At 44.5% G+C, this 22,014-nt stretch overlaps 1 protein-coding gene across 2 annotated transcripts; it reads left to right on the forward strand.

The window, feature by feature from the left end:
- The first annotated feature begins 1,860 nt into the window (after positions 1-1,860).
- On the forward strand, positions 1,861-21,317 carry TRAFD1 (TRAF-type zinc finger domain containing 1). 2 transcript variants are annotated; one of them, XM_005908962.3, is made up of 12 exons: positions 1,861-2,004; positions 5,079-5,137; positions 9,188-9,323; positions 9,436-9,489; positions 11,830-12,232; positions 13,278-13,484; positions 15,741-15,817; positions 17,242-17,472; positions 18,512-18,632; positions 19,258-19,597; positions 20,143-20,215; positions 20,442-21,317. In XM_005908962.3, exons 2-12 carry the CDS (start codon positions 5,091-5,093, stop codon positions 20,496-20,498), a joined length of 1,746 nt encoding a protein of 581 aa, XP_005909024.2. In that variant the 5' UTR covers positions 1,861-2,004; positions 5,079-5,090; the 3' UTR covers positions 20,499-21,317. The 2 variants fall into 2 exon arrangements, with proteins under 2 accessions (XP_005909024.2, XP_005909025.2); XM_005908963.3 differs by having other exon boundaries at positions 20,445-21,317.
- Positions 21,318-22,014: the final 697 nt, after the last annotated feature.

Raw genomic sequence — 22,014 nt, forward strand, 5'->3', positions numbered from 1 at the left:
GGATCTAGTTCCCTGACCAGGAATTGAACCTGGGGCCCCTTTTATTGAGCGCATGAAGTCTTACCCATTGAACTATCAGGGGAAGTCCCCAGTCCACCATTCTGAAGCTATCTAGGGGTTCACTTTGAGTCACCTCACTAGCATAACATAGATGCTCCTATTGGCTCAGGAAATTCCAAGGTTTTTCTGTGCCAGGAACAAAAATCAGATACATTGTGTTCTTTATTATACCACAACAGTATCATAGTTATTGTCATTTCCATTGTGCCTCTCTTCCTGGCAAGCTTCTGGGAAGGCAGGGAGCTTGACGTGTTGTTTGCCAGTAAAGCTCCAGGATCTCATCTGGGGCCTGGCACATATGGTACCCTCTATAAATGTGCTGAGCGAATCAATGAGACTGGTGCTGATGTAGTTGTGGACTTCAGGTATTGGTTATGGTGTATTCAAAAATAGCATTTTGGGGCTTCCTTGGTGGCTCAATGGTAAAGAATCCTCCAGCCAATGCAGGAAACATAGGTTTGATCCCTGATCTGGGAAGATCCCATACGATGCAGAGCAACTAAGCCCGTGTGCCACACCACACCTGTGGAACCTGTGCTATAGAGTCTGGGAACCGAAACTACTGAGCTCATTTGCCTAGAGCCCATGCTCAGCAGCAAGGAGAAGTCCGGGCATTGCAACTGCAACTAGCCAGTATCCCCCTGCTTTCCTCAACTAGAGAAAAGCCCACACAGCAATGAAGACCCAGAATAGCCATACATAAATAAAAATTTAAAAAAGCGTTTTGTAGCCAAAATGTCTATCCATAGGGAACTGGTTGAATAAACCATGGCACATCATAGAATGGAATGACTGCTGAAAAAGTGTAAAGACGCTTCAGATATAGGAGCTAAAAATGAATAGATCTTCAAGACTGAATGTGTAGTATTACAAAAAAAATAGTCAAGGTGCAGGACAATATAGAATGGTATGTTATCTTTAACATATCCTAACTGTATAGCCTACTGACCATTTACTAATTAGTACATGTGTTTACCACTTTGCAGATCAAGTTATAGAACACTTTCAGTACTTGGAAATCTTTTTCATATTTTCTTGCAGATCATACCCTCCAAATGGGAACCGTTATAGTAACTTCTCTCACCTTAGATTAATTTTGCCTGATTTTGAACTTTATATCTTGGGAATCACAGAGAATTTACGATCCATTTAAGCTAAGCATTCTATCCTGTTATAAATAAACAATACTTTGTGACCTGCTTCTCCTGCTTACCACTATGTCATGAATATCTTGCAATTATAATCTGCAAAAAAATCATTACTTTGAATTGCTATATTGTAAATAATATGTTCTATATTCAACTATTATATATATATATATAATTCATGAGGGAGGAGGAATTCAGAGAATCTATTCAGGTAGCAAGTGGAGAATCTGAAACTAAAACCTGCCTGTCATGCACTCGCTCTTCCACTGTAAAGAGCCAAGTGCTCAAATATGGGCAGAGCCTTGCAGATGTCTTGGCACGAGGGCATTATAATAGCAACAAGAATGACTAATAAGTATTAATGGCCCATGACAAGAGAACAAATGCCGTTAGTTATCTTGATATATAAGGAATATTAGTAATGTTTGTACAGAGTTTATTCATGCAAATATTATTAGCATGTGCCAGGAAGAACTGCAGGGTCTTAGATCTAGGCTCACAGCTCAGGTCTCTGCTGCTCCTTCCAGATGTGCAGGGGTTGGGACTCCTAGGAACACGCCCCCGCGGAGCCCTGCGGAGCCAATCGGCACGCAGAAGGAGGGGCTCTGAGAACGACAACGGTGCCGTCCAATGGACAGAGAGTCGGGTCCGCTCCTGGCCAATGGGCGCGCTCCTCCGTGACGGTCGGAAGTGGTGAGGCGGCTTCGGGGGCCGTTGTTCAGTCGCGGGGGCTCACCGTAGAGGCTCAGTGTCGGCGGCTTAGCGGATTGGCTTGGCGTGTCTCTTCTCGTCCCAGGTGAGAGAAGCGGTGGCCAGCGTCTAGGGAACCTCCTGCGGCCTCCAGTTTCGGGAGGAGGCCGGCATCCCGAGGGTGGGCTTTTGTGGGCCCCTGGGATCGCGGGATTTCTCGTAAAAAAAAAAAAAAGATGCCCGCGTCGCAGTGTCTGTCTTGGCCAGTGGGAAAGGCCGTTCTTGCTCCTCTTAAGCGGAGCCTCGACAGCTCCCGGGGGTACCGCCCCTTCCAGGCCTTGGCCCCGCGGGGCTGGGAGTCGGCCGTAGTTCGGAGCGCGCGGTGGGCACCGCGCCCCGGGCGGGGCGGGGCGGGGCGGGGCCGGAGTCCCGAGCGGCCAACCTGAGAGGGGGCCGCGGGTGGCCTGGCGTGGGCTGTTAGCTGACGGACCCGGGTTCGAGGCCCCGACTCAGAACCGTGCAGCAGCTGTCTTCCCCGGATTTCCTCATGCGCGGTCTCTGAAATGGGGGTGATGACTTTTTCACCACTTCGGATTGTGGTCTGGATGAAAAGATTGTCCATGTAAAAGCGTTTAGCCATCAGTAGTGTTAGTCGCTCAGTCGTGCTCGACTCTTTGCGACCCCATGGACTGCAGCCCACCAGGCCCCTGTGTCCATGGGATTCTCCAGGCAAGAATACTGGAGTGGGTTACCATTTCCTTCTCCAGGGAATCTATCCAACACACAGCCATCGAACCCGGGTCTACCTGCACTGCAGGCAGATTCTTTACCGACTGAGCCATCAGGAAACAGCCGGTAAATGTCAGTTACGATTGGCGTAGCTCTGGTGCCCTCTCCATTCCCCATCTGGTATCACCCCTCCCCCTCGGGAAACTGCCTTCTGGGGTGTGGACCCTGCGGTGGTGTCCCCACCCATCTCGGGCACAAGGAAGTCCTGGGAGTCCTGGCCTTCGCCTAAGAGGGGCTTCCTTCTAAGGTTTGAAGGAAACTTGATCTACCAAAGCGCTTCCATGCATTCGCTCCTTTACTCCTCCCAGTGACCTTTTCTGCGTGAGGAATCCGAAGGCCCAGAGAGGTTAAATCACACATCTGCTGAACGGCAGAAGCAGAATTGACCCTCAGAGGGGACCAACTCCGAGCCCTGCGTGCCACCCCAACCCCCTTGAAGCTAGAGAACCGGGTACTTGACTCTTAAGAGGCTCTGACCCTGGCTTTGGTGGGATGGAATACAGCATGCCTAGGATCAGTCAGACGGCCGTAAGAAAAGTTATCAGGCTTACCCCTTTTGGGAACATGGTTTATTTTCATAGATAGGTGCTTCCTGTCACTAGTTTACATCACATCAGAGTGGATGTCGTTAATCTTGTCACTGCCTAGTTTAAAACTCTTCTGTGGTTTATCACTGAACCTGGAAAATAATCCAGTATTCTTTTCTGTCCTACAGGATAAGAGCTTGAATCATTCCCCTTTTTCATTATGCTCTTCCAGATCTACCTGTACTTTCTCTCATTGCCTGTTAGGCCCAGTGCCTGAATGGGTTTTTCTCTATTCCATCCTCTTATCTTCCTCTGCATGGATGGATCCTTGTGCTTCAGATCTTTTTTTAAAATATGTCATGTCCTCAGAAATGTCTTCCCTGACCACCCTTATCTAGAGTAGATTCCCTTCATTCAGTCTCCACTTGTCTACTTAAATTTAACATCAAAATACTCCTCAGTTTCTTTGCTTATTTTCCCCTATCACTAAATTGTTGTTGTGTTAGAGATTGGACAATATATTTTGTTATTTTGTATTGTTAGGACTAGGGTACAAGTGGCACACGGTCTTAATTATGTTGAATGAACGAGTAGGTGTTTTGAATAGTGTTAATTTGGAAAGGTGTAAACCATTCAAGAACCCTACTAAGGCAGTATTTTAGACCATTTTTGCGTCACGGAAAGGGGTAATCTGAGTATTGTAAATACTGGTATTAAAGTTGCCAAAACTTTGCTTTCTGCATTAACATCTTGTTTAGAAAGAAGCAAAGACTTCATAGTGGCAAAATCTGGCAGACACTATTTCAATGAAGTGATCAAAGTTAGCATCATCTGTAATAATGACTGTTGACATCATGTGGTTTCTGATATAATGCCCTGAGATGAGCACAACATCACTTCTGTGGTATTTTTGTCAAAAATGTATTAAGCACAGGAAAACATCAACTTGAAGGATATTCTACAAAATAACTAGCCAGTACATTTAACAAGGTCATGCAGGATGAAAGACTAAAGGAATTGCTGGCAGTCTAGTGGTTAGGGCTCCGTTCCTCCACTACAGGAGGCATGGGTTGGGGATTTGGTTCCTAGTTGGGGAACTAAGATCCTGCATGCTGCTTGGTCAAAAAAAAAAAAAAAAAAGAATGACTGAAAAAATATCCCTGATCAAAGATGATTAAGGAGAAGTAACAAATAAATGCAATATTTGACTCTGGATTGCATCCTGAACCCAAGAAAGGGTATTAGTGCATGATTTGTGAAATTAACTATTTGTGGATTAGTTGTTAGTATTGTATTAGTGTTAGTTTCCTGCCCTTTGGTAATTTTACTATTGTTATTTATGATGTACTGGGTGAGAGATATGTGGGAGTTCTTTGTGCTGTTTTTGCAAGTCAAATTGTTTTTATTTGTTGTTAATTATTTATTTTTGGCTGTTCTGGGTCTTCACTGCTCTGTGGGCTTTGCTGTAGTTGGCAGAGAGCGGGGGCACTCTTTAGTTGTGGTGTGCGGGCTTCTCACTGTGGTGGCTTCTCTTGTTGCTGTTCCCGGGCTCTAGAACACAAGCTCAGTAGTTGTGGCACGAGGGCTTAATTGCTCTGGCGTGTGGGATCTTCCCAGACTGGGGATCAAACCCATGTCTCCCTCATTGGCAGGCGGATTCTTCACCACTGAACCACCAGGGAAGCCCTGCAAGTCAAGTTATTTTAAAATGAAAACAATCAGACCCAAGTTTGTTGCATATTAAATGAACTGAACTGGCTTTGGTGACATTTTCTGTGCACTGTTGTGTGTGTGTGTGTGTGTGGTCATTCTTAAAACAAAAATGAAATGGAAAGATCCTACTTCTTCCTTTGTTGTTTTTTAGGAACAGCTCAAGATGGCTGAATTTCTAAATGACCAGGACACTCGACTGTGTGACAATTGGTAAGAAATCGAAGAAATATTATTGGAATGAGGACAGTTCTGTAAACAGTTGATTTAGTAGTTGGCAGGTTAAAATTGGAGCCATGACATATAACATGTCATGCAAGTATATGGGATTAAAGTTTTTTTAAACCATTTTGGATAAAAGTGCCTGTTTTAGAAATTCCACAAGGGGTGATTGGTTTAGGTAGCATAGAGCAGTGACAAGACTGATGGGATGGAGATGGGAGTTAGGAGTCTGGTTCCTACTGTGAATTAGTTAATAACTTTTGGCAAGTCACTTGACTCCTTTGAATCCTCACTTTTCTGACCTATAGGTTCAGGAATTTGTTTTTTGTCTTCCTGAAAAATATCATATGTTTTTTAAAGATAATAAAAATATAATGAAATGTTTGGACTAGAGCAGTGTTTTTCAAAGTGTGCTGCGAGGACCTCCCTGAGTGGTTGCAGCGGCTGTCTTGAGGTTGAAGGGGATCATGGTTTGGTGTGCACTTGGCTCTGTGTGTACAGCAGAACAGCTCAGCTGTTTTTGTAAAGGATTTTACTGAAAGAATGTTCCATTGCTTAAAAAAAAAACTTGAGTCAAAGTCTTTCAGCAGTCCTGCATGATTCCAGAACTGTTAGTAGAAGGACTGGGTCCAGACTTGAATGTCAAGCTTCCTTATATTCGTGTTTTTAACTGACAAGAGTGACAAGAAAGGGCAACTCTTTTTCTGCTGAAATGAAACCTAGGAGTGCAGCTTGTAATCAGCTGATTTCTGGTTGGACTTTCTCAAGAACTTGGCATTTTAGGGATATTCAAGTTCCCTTACTGAAAATAAAAGAAAAAAGCAAAGCAGAACTACCTGTGCTATATTTAACTTACCAAATTGTGGTAGGACAGGCTGTTGAAAGATGAGCCTGATAAAGTTTTTTCTTTCTTTTTTTTTTTTAATTGCCTTTTGCTTTCTCCTCAACTCTAGGATACAGTCAGAGCCACTGCTGGTCACAATATTTTTTCCCTGCATGAAATTAAGATTTTATTTCTGTCAGGATGTCTTGCCTTATAGGGTATTTTTTTGGTACTGTGCCACTGTCCCTTTCACCTTTTAAAAAAACTATTTTAGCTCTGTTTAGGTTTTATGTGTACAGTTTCTGATGCAAGTGTAATAATCAATTATACAAATAATCATAAGAAAACATGGTGTTTTTAGAAAGAAAGAGACATATTGGCTTTAACATCAGTTAAGAGATTCTTATTTTTTCAGTCCACTACATTTTGAAGGAATCTCAAACCTAAGACAGTATATAAATGTCCCTGTGCTAAGGGACTTTTTTTTTTTAAAAAGAAAGGGTAAGTTAATGGAAAGCTAATGAAAACAAAGTTATTCAAAGCCAAAGCAATTTAAAGAAAAAAGACAGATTAGCATGGAAACCTGACCAAGCCAGTACAATCCTCCCATCTAAGTAGCCCTATTTAAATTCCAGGTTTTAAAATTCTGTCTTTAGAGCCATATTCCTGTTGTTCCCTAAGAAAAGTTAAGATGCTCATCAGAGTATGCGCTGCAGTTAAACCTCCTGGGCCAGGAAAAAGAATAGTTTGTTGTGATTGAAGGTGGTTTTTTTTTTTTGCATGTTACCTGTTTTTTTATTGTTTTGTCTGTTGATGGGAGAGTTTGAGTCTCAAAAACAGAAGCTTCAGTGTTAGAAGACTTTGACTTCTTATTTTTGCATGGTTCTATGTCATTTGGAAGCTTGCTGGGGATTTTTCTGGAAACCTTGGAAAATAAAATTTCCATTTTCTGGAAACCTTGGAAAATGAAATTTCATCTCTAACTTGGCTAGTTCTTTCTTGGGGCTTTTAGCAGTTTTATCTAGACTTGAATGTGTTCTCATTTACATCTTAATTTTATCTGTAGGTAGGAGGCAAGTTTTATATTAGTATTTTGTCTCTCTTTAGAACTTTTGGTGGAACTACCTTGGCAGCTAAATTTTAAAAAAAGTAACTATCAGGCAACCATTTTGTGTAATTACTTCAATTGTCTTTTATCTTCTTTCAAGGTTTCCCAAAAGGTGACATTGTAAATGCTCTGTGATCTTACCTGACAACTGCTTTTGATTCTTGCTTCTTTATGTCATGGTCCTTAATATTTTTTAATCCTAAAGTTTTTAGTGGCATTATACATGTAGAATGAATGCTCTGTGTCAGTAGATTGTCCTGAAGAGCCCTGTAAAGACCAGACATTTATTTTCTTGACTTTGGCCGTTTAAAGAAAATTGTTGTCAAAATTACGAAAAAAGAATCTAGACTCTCAGCACTGTAAGAGGTAATTGCTAGCTTTAATTTTTCGTGGCATCTGTGCACACAGGATTTGCAATCAGGATATGGCTTTGCTTCCTGCGCTTTGTTGGTATACAGTATTTAACTGTTGCCTTATAGTTTAGGTATTTTTAATGGTTTTCAGTTTTTTACCGTTTTATGATACTAATGAAAATCTTCATAATCCCAAGAGTGGAATTACTGGTCTTTAACAAGTAATTTAATGACAGGGTCTTTGTTTTATTAAACACACTTTAACTGCTAATGGTCCTAGAAATAGAAATGCAGTTTTAGACTGTTTAAAAACAGTGGTTTTATACTACCACCAGCAATCTGTTAAGAGTACTAGTTTCATAACATCTTTAATAGTAGGATTTACTAATTTTAATATTTATTAAATAGATTTAGATGATAACTTTGATTTATAGCTCCTTCCACTATATATTTTAATATTCTTCAGTTTTGAAAAACTTAAGCTGAATTAATTTAAAACTGACAATTTCCTTGGAAAGCTGGGAATTTTGGTAAAATAGGGCACGTTGAGGGTGTCAAAGCATTGGTAGTTTCCCTCTTATTCATCTGAGTTTTCTTCCCATCTCTCACACTTGATTATTACTCTGCATCCCCTTCCAGTTTTGTTTTGAGAGCTGCCTCGATGACTAGGGTACAGGTGACATCAAGGTACATGCCTTGATGGTTCTACCTTTGGATGAAATGAATTTACATTTTTTTTTTGGTGTCTTAGTCCTTCAGATTGGGAGTATGACTAGCTGGAGGCACACCTGTCATCCTACTTTGAAATGTTTCTTAGACTATGTCTGAAGATGAAAACTATAAAAGAGAAATAATCTGCAACCTTTTGTGGGAGAAGGTCTCTGTAGTATTCAGCTTCAGAGGTGAAACAGGTTATTATAGATTTGTTGTGTAACTGTCTGTATTTATCCTGTTCAGTGTTTTTTGTTTTCTGAAAATTTATCCTAGGTGACATACTTACAGGTACATTCTTTTAATGTTTCCTTTAGTTAGAATGAAGTTGGAGATTTCTAATGGTCATAACCGAATGAGTAAAAGGAAGGCCTTTGAATGTTATGTGCCTCTAGTTTGAGTGTATATGTGCTCTGGGGGAAGGGATTCAGGATTTCCTTTTGGTACATTTCTGCAGTAAAGTTTATACCAACCAGAGAGCTTGTTCCCAGTTCATGTCCAGCCTGCTTTGAAAGACATGTGAGACATAAAGGGGACGGGATCCCTTCCCCACTGACAGTTGCAAAGCTGGCATTTGCCCTTTTTGGTTTGACTTTAGTGGCATAAAATCTAATGTGATTAAAGGTAGCTGAGACTGAAAGTAAATGGTAGATATACATTTTTTAAATTTGTTTTAAAAAAATAATCTTGGAGTGGATCGTTGTGCTTTGGAGCATGGATGGTTTTGGAAAAGCCTAGCTCAGCTAGCTCCTCGTGGCATCTGACTTCATGCTGTTGGTTGTGATGAACTCTGACATCTAGAAAGTGAGGCTGAGCTTTTAGAGGTTGTGCACAGCACTGAGAACTCAGTGTTGCATGAAAGACTGAAAACCTTCAGGAGTTAATTCTTGGAAAGCAGGGGCAGTAACAGACACAGAGCTTATTTGTTAGGTCCTCACTAAAGAGAAGTAATGGAGTCTGAAGATTGGACCAGACAGATTTCCCTGTGATTCCTCTGGGCATAGATGTCAGTAATTCTTGCCTTTTTCTTTGATCTATTTCTGTAGCAAAAAAGAAATTCCTGTGTTTAACTTTACCATCCATGAGATCCACTGTCAAAGGAACATTGGTGTGTGTCCTGTCTGCAAGGAACCATTTCCCAAATGTGACATGGAGACGCACATGGCTACAGAACATTGTCAGGTGAACCACCACGCGCTCAGATGTTTAGAAGCGGAGTAGACTTGCTGTTGTGTAACAGCAAGCGAGCGTGTTGTCACAAAGCCCATTTACTGATTCTTGCTTCTTACCCTAGGTGACCTGCAAGTGTAACAAGAAGTTGGAGAAAAGGCAGCTAAAGAAGCACGAGGTTAGTTTCCCTGTACCGTGAAGGGAATTACCATGGGGCCAGTCCTGTTGAGATTACAGAGCCGCCTGCAGAGCAGAAAGCCAGTCTTGTGGAGTCTTTGTTCTCCGCCAGCGCCAGGCACACTGCCTCTCAAAGCCTGTTTGAGCCTACTTGAGACTTCGACTGTCTGCTGCCAGATCTGACTGCACGGCTGCTGTGCCTCAGGCTCAAGCCCCAGAGCCTTTGGAACTGAGTCCTTCCTGCTGGGGTTTGACTGTTGGCAGGCTCACCGAGTGCTAAACCAAGCCTGGGATGGCCAGTGTGGTACAGCCTCTTTAGCACACAGCCTGCCTTCCATCTTCTAATTCCATTTTGACTTCTTGATCGCTTGGGTGACATGCTGTTTACACCCAAACAAATTCTCAGCATTTGACAAGAGAGAACATGGTATCATTTGGTCTCTAGTTGAGATAAAATTGGGCATAGTTGGATAAGTGTGTTTTTTTTTTGTTTTAATTAATTTTTGGCTGTGCTGGGTCTTTGTTGCTGCACTTTGGCTTTCTCTAGTTGTGGTGAGTGGGAGCTGCTCTCTTGTGGCGTGCAGGCTCCTTACTGCCGGGGCTTCTCTTTTGGAGCATAGACTCTAGGACTTGCCCGCTTCAGTAGTTGCGGCCCATGGGCTCAGTTGCCTTAAGGTACTTGGGATCTTCCTGGACCAGGGGTCGAATCTGTGTTCTTTGCATTGGCAGGGGGATTCTCCACCACCTGACCACCAGGGAAGCCCTATATATATGTGTGTATGTGAAGTCACTCAGTCGTGACTTTGCAACGCCATGGACTGTAGCCCACCAGGCTCCTCTGTCCGTGGGATTCTCCAGGCAAGAATACTGGAGTGGGTTGCCATTTCCTTCTTCAGGGGATCTTCCCGACCTAGAGATCAAACCCATGTCTCCTGAATTGCAGGCAGATGCTTTAACCATCTGAGCCACCAGGGAAGTCCATATATATGTATGTGTGTGTGTGTGTGTATGTGTGTGTGTATGTGTATGTATATATTTTGAATGAACATAAACATATTCACCAACTAATAAATCCCAACAACTGTTTAGTTGGTGGTCATGCAGGAGTGTGTATATATATATGTAAAAATTCATTAAGGTATGTACTTATGATTTGTGCATTTCATTCTATGTACCTGAAAAAAGCTATTAACTTATTAATTTATAATTTTGAAAGGTGATTCATAGTCAATGTAGAAAATTTGGAAAATATAAAAACAACTACTTCAAGACCCCAAAGCTCAGAGATAAACATCTTATAAAGAATTTGGCACTCTTTCATTTTTTTTTCTAAGCATTTGACCTACATTTTATTAGGCCAGGGAAATCCCTTTGTTGATGATTCTTGATTTATTTGGTTAGTTTAAAGGTAATATTGTGACTTTCCTGGTGGTCCAGTGGCTAAGACTCCACTCCCAATGTAGGGTGCCCAGGTTCAATCCCTGGTCAGGGAACTAGATCCCATATGCAGCAACTAAAGATCCTGTGTGTAGCAACAAAGACCCGGTGTAGCCAAATAAATAAATGAATAAATACATATTTTAAAAAGAACAAAAAATAAAGCCAGTGCTATATACAAATGTGCAGATTAAAAAAGTCAGTGTCTTTCTAAAGGACAATCACTTTTCCTCATTGCCAGGTACTTAAATCAGAGTAGTAAGGGGAAGGAGAAGGCAATGGCACCCCACTCCAGTACTCTTGCCTGGAAAATCCCATGGATGGAGGAGCCTGGAAGGCTGCAGTCCATGGGGTCACACAGAGTTGGACACGACTGAGCGACTTCACTTTCACTTTTCACTTTCATGTATTGGAGAAGGAAATGGTAACCTACTCCAGTGTTCTTGCCTGGAGAATCCCAGGGACGGGGGAGCCTGGTGGGCTGCCGTCTATGGGGTTGCACAGAGTCGGACATGACTGAAGCGACTTAGCAGCAGTAGCAGCAGCAGTAAGGGGAAATTGGTCTGGGGCAGGGGGGGGCTCTGACAAGCATATGGGAATTGCTCTGCTTTTGCTGTTTGCCCCTGGACTTGGCTGGCTGATTTTGGGTTCCTTTGTAATGTGTACACAAGATGACAGGGTGGCTGTAAGTAGTGAATAGTTTCCTCATAAGATTTTCTTTCCCTTTGTAGAATCTGGTGGCGGGACAAAGAGGGAAGCTGTGACTTTTAAATATAGAAAACCATGGCAGGCAAAGCTAGGGTTGGAAGAGAATATGTTTGTAAATACTTTTTGCTTTCCTTGCCCTATGCGACAGCATGACCTCTCTTAGGAATATTAACTGCCTCATTATTCTGTTTTGCAGGAGACTGAGTGTCCTCTACGGCTTGCCCTTTGCCAGCACTGTGATCTGGAACTTTCTGTTCTCAAACTAAAGGACCATGAAGATTACTGTGGTGCCCGGACGGAGTTATGTGGCACCTGTGGGCGCAATGTCCTGGTGAAAGATCTGAAGACTCACCCTGAAGTGTGTGGGAGAGATGTGGAGGAAAAGAGAGTCGAGGCTGCCATGCCACCTAATGCGTATGATGAATCTTGGGGTCCAGATAGGATCTGGATTGCGTCCCAGCTCAGACAGATTGAGGCTCTGGACCCACCCATGAGGCTCCCTCGAAGGCCCCTGAGAGCCTTTGAATCAGACCTTTTCCAAAGTAGAACCACCAACCAAAGGAGCATGACAGCCCAGTTTCCAATTCAGAATAATCTATGTGAGTTGTGTCTGGGAGTAGAAACCTGGAATGGTATCAGGATCTGGGCAAATGGGAACAGGGCTTTGGAACCAGATAGATCTTAATTATAGAAACCTGACTGTAACAGGTTAAGTATTCTTCATACTTAACTTTCCTATAGAAAGTTTGCTTTTGGATCTTTGCTATTGGATTATTGTTGGGTGACTGCTGTTCACAGGTGACATTACTAGTGTACCCTTGTGTGCCTAAAGGCATTTACAGAGTGCTTTACAGGGCTTCCCTGGCGGCTCAGCGGTTAAAGCTTCTGCCTGGAGTGCGGGAGACCCAAGTTCGATCCCTGGGTCGGGAAGATCCCCTGGAGAAGGAAATGGCAACCCACTCCAGTATTCTTGCCTGGAGAATCCCATGGATGGAGGAGCCTGGTAGGCTACAGTCCATGGGGTTGCAAAGACACGACTGAGCGACTTCACTTTCTTTACTTGTATTAATTCATTTAGTTCTCAGAATAGTTTTTTGAGGGTAGGTAAGTGTTAGAGCTGGGGTTTGAATTCAGGCTGTCTGACCCCATGCTTTAAACCATTCTGCTATCATGCAAAAGTGTGTTAAGTCGCTGAGTTGTGTCAGACTCTTGATCCCATGGACTGTAGCCCACCGGTTCCTTGGTCCATGGGATTTTTCAGGCAAGAATACTGGAGTGGGTTGCCATGCCCTTTTCCAGGGGATCTTCCCGACCCAGGGATTGAACCCTGGTCTCCCACATTACAGGCAGACTTTTTCCTGTCTGAATAGAAAATACATGTAAAATGCATAGCACAGTGCCTGTTTCATAGTTACAGCTCATTCATATTACTTACTAGTAAAACAATTAGAATAATAATTGAGCCTTTTATCATGGCATTCTTAATGTTTGGATTCCTGTGAGCACTGTAGGGCTGGGCCTCTTTTGTTCCTGCACAGATTCCTGAAAACCTTGAATATTTGCTAGGCCTGGGCTTGAACTAAGGGATGGCAGCATATCTAACATTTCTTAAATACTAGTTGTTGTCTTTTTTCCCCCCCTCAGTGGAAGAACAAGAAAGGCAGGAAAGGAATAGAAGCCGGCAGACCCCCAAAGAGCGTGGTGAAGACAGTGCAAATTTGGACTTCATGTTGGCCCTAAGTCTGCAGAATGAAGGCCAGGCCCCCACCTTGGCAGAGCAGGACTTCTGGAGGGTCATATATGAGGCAGACCAGTCCCGTGAAGGTCCCAGCGCTCTGAATGACATCAGGGGTGTGTTTGTTTTTTCTCCACTAGCCTCTATTTGTCACAATTTGTATAAGATTGCAAGTTTTTCATGAGATAGAATGTTTTTTTTAAATTTCATTTATTTGCTTTTCTCAACTCTTTTTAAAAGATTGTCAAGAATAGTAAGTACAGTGACTATCTATTAATATATGCCCCTCATTTATATTCATGAGTTTTAGTATTTCCACTTATCTTTGTATTTCTTTCCCCTGAGCCATTTGAGAGTAAGTTGCCGACATGACATTTTATCCCTAAGTGGTCTTAAGGTGTACGTCTTGAGAACAAGGGCATTCTCCCGTGTGAGCACAATACAGATACCACTTTCAGGAAGCTCCTTGCTTATACATAGTGTCCTTTAGAGCTTTTTAATTTTGTTTTTGAAATCCAGGATTATGCATTATACATTTAGTTCTTTCTGGGTTCTTTTAGTTTGGTTTCCTACCCTCTCCCTCTTTTTAAAAAATCTATTTATCTGTGGCTGTGCTGGGTCTTTGTTGCTGTGTGGGCTGTCTCGTTGCAGCGAGCAGGGGCCGCTCTGTAGTGCGGCATGTGGGCTTCTCACAGCAGGAGCGCCTCCTGTGGTGCGTGGGCTTCAGTAGTTGTGGTGCACAGGTTTAGTTGCTCAGCCGCACGTGGGGTCTTCCTGGGCCAGGGATCAAACCTGTGTCCACCGTATTGATAGGTGAATTCTTAGCCACTGTACCACTAGGGAAGCACCTCTCCTCCTCTTTTCTTTCTTTGGCATTTTTGAAGAGTCCAGGCCTGCTGTTTTGTAGACTTCTTTCTCAATTAAGATGTGTCTGATTATTTTCCCATGTGTAAGTTCATGTTATAGTTTTGGCAGGAGTGCTATACTGGCCATGCCGTGTCTTTCTCAAGATGTCAGTTCATCCTGTTTGTTAGAGTGGAGTCTGTCAGGTATCTCCATTGTGCAGGTAGCCTTTTTGCTTCATATTAGCTGTGTGTAGGATGCTGTTTCTAGATTGCTGGGGAACAGGATACTCATAATCTTATCCAGCAGTTTTAGTATTTATTGCTGTTTCTTGCTTGAATCAAGTATTATTATGGCAGTTGTAAAATGATAATTTTTGTATCTTTCTCCTCTGTTCTGTATTTATTAGTTGTCCTTCACCTGTAGAGAACTTTGGTCCCCCCACCCCCATTTAAAACCAATTTTTTTTTTTAGTGTCATTGGGTTAAAACTAAGTTTTTAAAAATAAAAGTTGGATTATGAGCAGTGAATCACCCTTTGGGTCTCTTGTTTAGAGAACAATACGTTTGAGAAAGGCATGTCATATTTAAAATGCTCAACTTGTAAGATTTTAGGGACCTGAAAATTAGGCAGCTCTCAGTTGTGGTTTTTCTTCATGTCACTGTAAGAATAATGACCTTAAGGACAGTAGGATTAACTTTGAACATTTTGTTGATTTAGAGAGAATAGGAATTGGTCCTGGATCCAGATATTTGTTTGAGTCTTTCTTTTTCTTTGGCCAAGCTGCATGGCGTGTGGGATCTTAGTTCCCCAACCAGGGCTCAGACTTGAGCATTTAGATTGGTGAAGAAAGTAAAATTTTAATAGCATAGTTGTGACAAATGAAGACTCTGGATTCAGTGTAGTTTACTTTCTCCTTTCCTGGTCATTTCTTAGATTGCTTTATTGACTTTTTTCTTTGTTTGCATGTTTCATTCACTCATGTCGGATCTTTCCAGATCCTGCATGAATGAATGGTTTGGAACTTATATTCTCTTGTAGTAGTTGCCCTGGAAATTTCAACATACTGATTTAACTTAATAAAGTCTAAATGTAGTCCGCCTCCTCACACTTCTCTCGGGTAACACGGCAAGCTTAGAATGTGGATTGTTCCTTTGTGACTTAAATGCCACTGACGGGTGTCAGTGCTCTCTGGTGTGCTCCTTTTAACACCCTGAGGTAGAGTCTTCCTGCTTATACGCTCACATTTATCATTTTGTGTATTACGTGTTCACCATTTTCTTGGCTCACCCCTGCTTCCTTGCTTCTTCAAATTTCCTTTTAGGATACATTTCTTCCTGAGGTACATTATAAGTTCTACTGCAAGTATCTGTTGATTATAAAGACTCTGTTTGGGTCTGAAAATATATTTTGTCTTCATATTTAATAGTTTTAAGGAAATCAGATTTTCCTGTCCACCCCTCCTAAGGGGTATAAAAGGTTGAATTGAGTGTGGTTTTCACCTGGAGTCTGTGTGGCCTGATACCTAGGTGCAGTTGACGAGACCATGTTGCCTTGTGAATTTTGTGAGGAGCTCTATCCAGAGGAACTGCTGATTGACCATCAGGTGGGTTGTGAGTTACTTGAGGGCTTTAAGCTTTAAGGAAGAACGTGTGCAGGCCATATTGGTGTTGCAGAACACATGAAATCTTGAGCAAACTGATACAACTCTTGTGATGAGAGGAGCAACTGTGTTTTTTTCTTTTTCTTTTTTTAAGTATTTTGGTTTTTTGGGCTGTACTGCACAGCATGTGGAATCTTAGTTCCCCAACTAGGGATTGAATTGGCACCCTTGGCCGCTAGTGAAAGCATGGAGTCCTAACTACTGAGCTGCCAGGGAAAATCCAGTAGTAATTGTGTGTGACTCACATGTGGGTGTGAGAATTCGGCCTCATTCTCTCTGGGCAAAGTAACGTTCATGCCAGCAGGCTCAGTTGCTGCCTCCATCCTGTGGAGATACTGTATGTCTCTTGAGACCATCTTGTAATCAGCTCTCATCTCATGCCACTTTTGATTTACAGGAGCCCTGAAGTCCCTGCAGTTCCTGGGAGGGCCAGGGCTCTGTTTTGCACTTTACTTTTTCTGCCTGGACATGTGTGGCATTTTACCCCTGTCTGCTTAACAACACCCAGCCACACAGACCCCTTGCTCACAAACTTGGTTCAGACACGACTCTCAGGAAAGTACCCTGGGGAGTGCTCTGACAGCTAGGCCAGAGGTCCCGTCTGTGTGCTCCCCAGACGTCCTGTGCCCATGTCTCTCTCAGCCTGTCACCCTCACCCTGTGGGGTGGCCGGCTGACCCCCTGCTGGTCTGTACCACTAGCTGGAGTTCCTAGAGGACAGGTTCTGGGTTTTCTTGGTTTCTGAATCTCTTAATACGCGGTGTATGAAAGGTGTCAGGTAGTTTTTGAATGACTGAAAGTTCCTGTGCCCTTTAGGAAGGATTAGGGAATAGCCTTTGTGCTGGAAGAGCGGCTCCAATGGGGGAGGGAGCGCCTTTCCCTCTCAACATTCTTACTTTCTGATTTGGTTTGACCTAGTCTGGTACTTCCATGGCTAGTAAGTGGTCCCTGTGCTCTGGGTGGAACACGCATTCCCCCATATGTGGAACAATACAGCATTTGAATACATCTAGTATTTGGTTTGGGAGTAACATAAGAAAATCCATTCACAGGGATAACAAAGAATATATGAGCCTCTCTTACTGTATGTCTGTGGAAAGAATCTTGAAGCTTTTCAAATTAATTTAGAGAGAATAATCACATAAAAACACACTTAAAAAATTAAAACAGTACAGAAATGTTTAAAGTAAAAGCAGAGTGAGTGTTTCATCTGTGTTCCCCTGACCCTTTTTAGTCCTTTTCCCAAATATTTATTAAGCATTATGAAAATGTTGTGACTTCCTGAAAATATTTTCAGAATTTAGTTTGTTCCTTAACTTCTGTTTTTTTGTTTGTTTGTTTGTTTTAACCTGTGTTTTTTTGAGACAGACAAGCTGTAACCCTTCATGTGCCTTACCTCCGCTCAGTGTGGGCAGCACTTCGCCCCGAGGGGTGGAGGACCCTGACGCTATCTTCCAGAAGCTGATGCGAGAGTCTGCAGGTGGCCAGTTTGAGTCTCTGATGGGCTTCAGCAGCTCTGCTCCCGTGGAGGACAGTGTTGTCATCCCATGTGAATTCTGTGGGGTCCAGCTGGAAGAGGAGGTGCTGTTCCATCACCAGGTGAGAGTCCCCGAGGACCCGGGCACTTCTCTTGTCCCCTTGATCCTCTGGGAGTGAACCTGAGGCTTTCAGAGCGGAGAATGCCTCTCTGGCCTTGAAGTTGCATGCATACCTGATCTGACTACTGGCCGTGTCCTGTTTTGTGAGCTGAGATACACAGAACCTCAGGCCTTTGGACTTTCCCTGCCTTCTGGCATGGAAACCATTGTATCACGAGCTGCAGCTCCAGGAGCCAGGACTCCAGGTAAGCGGGTATGGAGGCCATAGGGTTAAGGAGTTTCCCTGAGGTCCCTAACAGTTTCTGCTTTTGACCATGTGTGTTCTTCCTGTTTGGATGGCATTTGTATCTTGCATTCCAGGAATCTGGAATCTGATTCTAGCTTTGCCCTTACGGTTGGCCTCTGGTGGGTCCCAGCCCCTCACGGGGGATGCCTGTGAATGAGGGAATTAGACTGGATGATCTGAAGTCCTTTTTCAGCTTTCACAGTCTGGGATTCCAGCGTCTTAGTGGAAGATATGTTTTCTGCCCAGTCTTGTTTGTTATGGGAGTGAACACTGAAGGTATTTCAGGGGCATTTCTGTAATTGATGCCATAGAGCTACTGCTAGAACACCACACATTTCATTTCTGAAATAAACACTTGTGCCTTTGGATCAAGCAGTAGATAAGTTAACTGCTTGTTGTCTCCTAGGGGAGACCACAAAATAAGCAGCGGTGCCAGTACTCTGTGGTCAAAATGTAGGCAGACCTTTCTGGGCTCCCAGGATCTGCCCTTCCTTCATACCTGCACAGACCAGAGAGTGCTTCCTGATCTTCCTGATCATTCAGTGCTAGTAGGAACGATTGCTCTGCTCCAGATCGCTTCCTCTTGCTCCCAGGCCCTTCCTCTCGGTGGTTGTCAAAGTCATCCTGTCCCATCGACACCACGAGGCCACCCTCCTACCCACCATCAGGTGTTTACCGCCAGCCTGGTGTTCTTTCCTCCCAGGGCTTCGTCTCATAGGAATGACTGGGTACTAAGTCTGGTTTTTCTTGTTAGGACCAGTGTGACCAACGCCCAGCCACAGCAAACAACCACGTGTCGGAGGGAATCCCTAGCCAGGATCTCCAGCCTCGAGAGACCTCACCAGAACTGCCCAAGAGGCGTGTCCGACACCAGGGTATGGGCCAGGGGTGCGCCAAGGCTGCACTTCTCATCAGCTACTCTTAACAGAGTTCACCTGCACCCCAAAATAGCAAGCGCAGTACAAGCTCTCTTAGGACTCCCTTGGGGCTAGTTGTGGTACCGGGTTAGACTCGGCTGCTTTGGGGACAGCCATGAGATATGCTTAGCATCAATGCTTATTCAGCTGCCAGTCCCTGTCGGTACACTTAGTGGATGACTGGGAGGTAATTTTCACACCTCACTGTGGCTGCCCTGGGCCCCTGCTTCTAGTTGAAATATGCTCACCTAGAGTAGGGTGATCAGAATTAGCCTCAGTATTCTTACAGTCTCGAGACTAGGCAAGTAAACTGTTTTTGAAACCCAGTCACTATTAGAAACCCAAAGCCAGTTAGAGGTGATTTGTCAAAGTTTGCTTATGCGCCGTTGTTGACTAGTTAGTGAGGACTTAGGTGGGAAGTGTACGGTGCGGATTGATGTTCTCAACCTGTCCTGCAGACAAGGGTTTCAGCATCCTTTAGGGGCGAGGCGGTCATCTTTTACCCAGGCTCTTTTGTTCTTGCCTTGAATCCAGCACCAAGAGCAGCCTTTCCCCTGAAGCTAGTGCTCTTTTCTCTTCTCAGGAGACCTGTCTTCTGGTTACATGAATGATCTCAAGCAGGAAATGGCTAAAGGGCCCACCTACCTTCTCCCCTCTAGCCGACCCCCTAACAATACGACAGCTCCTCCTAACCGCCTGTCTACATCCACATCAGGCCCCAGGCCTGGGTGCCAGCCGAGCCCTCCTCGCGCTCTGAAGCTCAACAACTTAGACAGCCAGGGTGTCCGGGGGCGCAGTCGAAACAGCCATAATGGGGCTCTGGCTCCTGGCCACATCCCAGCAGCTTACCCTGCTCGGAGTCTCTACCCAGAAAACCTTGTGCCCTCTTTCCCCCGTGGGCCTTCAGGGAGATATGGAGCAAGGTAAGAAACATTGCTTGGGAGGAGAGCTTGGGGGTAGCTCAGGAGAATGGAAGTGTGGATTTTGCTTGTATCATGGCCTGATTCATAATGTCCTTTTGCTCTCTGTGGTTTTTTATTTATTTTTGGCTGTGCTGGGTCTTCACTGCTGCACAGGCATTTCTCTAGTTGCAGTGAGCAGGCGGGCTTCTCACTGCAGTGGCGTCTCCTGTTAAAGGAGCACAAGCTCTAGGCGCGCAGGCTTCAGCAGTTGTGGCACGTGGGCTCAGTAGTTGTGTCTCCCGGGCTTGGTAGTTGTGGTGTACTGGCTTGGTTGGTCTGAGGCATGTGGGATCTTCCTGGACCAGGGATAGAACCTGCGTCTTCCTGCATTGGTAGGCGACTTCTTTACCACAGAGCCACCAAGAAAGTCCCTCTGTGGTTTTTTTATTCATTAGTTTTATCTTCTGGAGAGCTGCTTTTGTCTGGCTCCAGCTGTTTCTGTCCTGAGTTTCCTGACTTTGGCTCAGGGGCATCTCAGGAATGAGTTTCCAATCCTTCTCTTTCAGCAGTAGGAGTGAAGGTGGCAGGAACTCCCGGGTCACCCCCACAGCTGCCAGCTACCGCAGCAGAACTGCAAAGGTGAGTGGGATCCAGCCCGTAAAGCTCAGTGAGGACTCCGGTGGGTGGGCTGGTGTGGTTCTTCAAGTCAGAGAAGCTGCGGGGCCTCAGGCTGATGGTGGCTGAAGGACTGCGCTCTGGCTCCTGAGGAGGAGGCTCCATAGAAGCCTGGCACTTCTGGCGCTCTTCAGGAGGACTGTTGCTTTCTTTCTGTCTGCATAAACCTTGTTTGTGTTCTGTTGTCCAGCAGGCAAAAACCCCCAAGCAGCAGGGAGCTGGGGATGCAGAAGAGGAGGAGGAGTAACAAGCGTCTATAGAGAACTCGCGCGCTGGTTCCATCTTCTCCGCACGACTTGTCATGGTGCAGCCCTGCCCCTCGGGCTCTGTGGGCAGGGGCAACCTTTCAGATTTTAACGTTTTCTAGGTTATGGCCATTTTGTGTCTTTTGAGATTGTGCTGTGGGAGTTTAGGGGTTTGAGGGAGGGTTGGCAGGGAGGCTGTTGAGAATGTTTCAGCTTTAGCTGCTGCCTTTGACAGCACAGAAGTGTACATTAGGGCCCCTCGCCCCACCAGGGCTTCATCTTTTGACATACTGTCACCGTCGCTTCATGGTGCTGTGGGGTCCTGGTGGGAAAGAGGGAAGGTTCTGGAAAGCTGGTCCCACCAGTGAGGTGATGCTCGTCCTGTGGTGGCCTGAATTTGGGACCTTGGGGGTAACCTCTCGTGTGTCCTGCCCATCCCCACTCTAGAATTTGGGCTCTAGGGTGCATGGAGGAACTTTGCTAAAGTGTTCAGGCCAGTTGTAATATGCGTTAGGAACAAGGCTTTTGGAGATGAGGTTTAGGTGCGTGGACTACAGGCTTTGTTTTAATCTGCTTCTTTGGCATTTGGCATCACTGCCTTCTGTTTCTGAGGGGAGCATGGCTTCTTTGTCTTCACTACCTTCTGATGGAGAAGGCCAGGGGCTCCCTGTGCCCTCCAGAGCCGTGCTGGGTTCTGCCTTAATCAGGACTGAAGCCTAAACTCGTGTTTGGCTCTGAAAACCAAGAATCAGAGCCCCCACCCCTCTTTTTATTTTACTATTACTGTTATTAACATCCTTGTAATAAACTTTGTACTTGGAGTTCAGCTGAGTCGTGTGGTTCCTTCTACTTCGCACTCTTTGGGGAGTGTAGGCGGACCAGGGCGCCTGGAGTCAGCTCTGCGGAACGAGGGAAGGCACGCCTTCTCAGAGAGGGCCAGACAGTCAAGATGCGGCTTTTCTGCCTCCTTGGAGTCAGGGAAACTGACAGGTGGCTGCAGCTCTGGGCTGATTTGGGGAGGGCTGGGGGCCATCCCCAAACAAAGAGGGGAGGGCAGATTCCTCAAAAGCCTCAATCCCGAGAGTTGCTGAGCCTTAGCAAAATTCTCCATCACCCCCTGGCACCTCATACTTTGCACCAGAACATCTAGCACTGTAGGTCATTTGTTGTCCTCTCAACAACCTAGCAGGAATGGGAAGAGTAGGAAGAATTGCCCCAACTTCACATGTAGAAACGGGGGTGACTTGTATAAGGCTGTGCAGCTATTAACTCATGGCAGCCAGGACTCATCTGGATCTGAGTTATATCGAGAAAAAGAAAAAGGAGGACCTCCCTGGTGGTATAGCAGTTAGGACTCTGTGCTTCCACTGCAGGGGTTGTGGGTTCCATTGCTGGTCCAGGAACTAAGACCCTGCAAGCTGTGTAGCATGGCCAAAATAAATAATTTTTTAAAACGGTTATTCCCATATAGCTTTCTGGTATGCTGTTACCATGAGGTTTTGATATAGTAGTCTGTAT

Source organism: Bos mutus, chromosome 17 (assembly GCF_027580195.1).
Source record: "Bos mutus isolate GX-2022 chromosome 17, NWIPB_WYAK_1.1, whole genome shotgun sequence".
In the NCBI taxonomy this organism is placed as follows: Eukaryota; Metazoa; Chordata; class Mammalia; order Artiodactyla; family Bovidae; genus Bos; species Bos mutus.

Coding starts and splice junctions, on each gene's coding strand:
- TRAFD1 (XM_005908962.3), top strand. CDS start 5,091: ATGGCTGAATTTCTAAATGACCAGGACACTCGACTGTGTGACAATTG. Junction 12,233..13,277: donor TCCAATTCAGAATAATCTAT/GTGAGTTGTGTC, acceptor TCCCCCCCTCAG/TGGAAGAACAAGAAAGGCAG. Junction 19,598..20,142: donor TCAGGGAGATATGGAGCAAG/GTAAGAAACATT, acceptor CTTCTCTTTCAG/CAGTAGGAGTGAAGGTGGCA.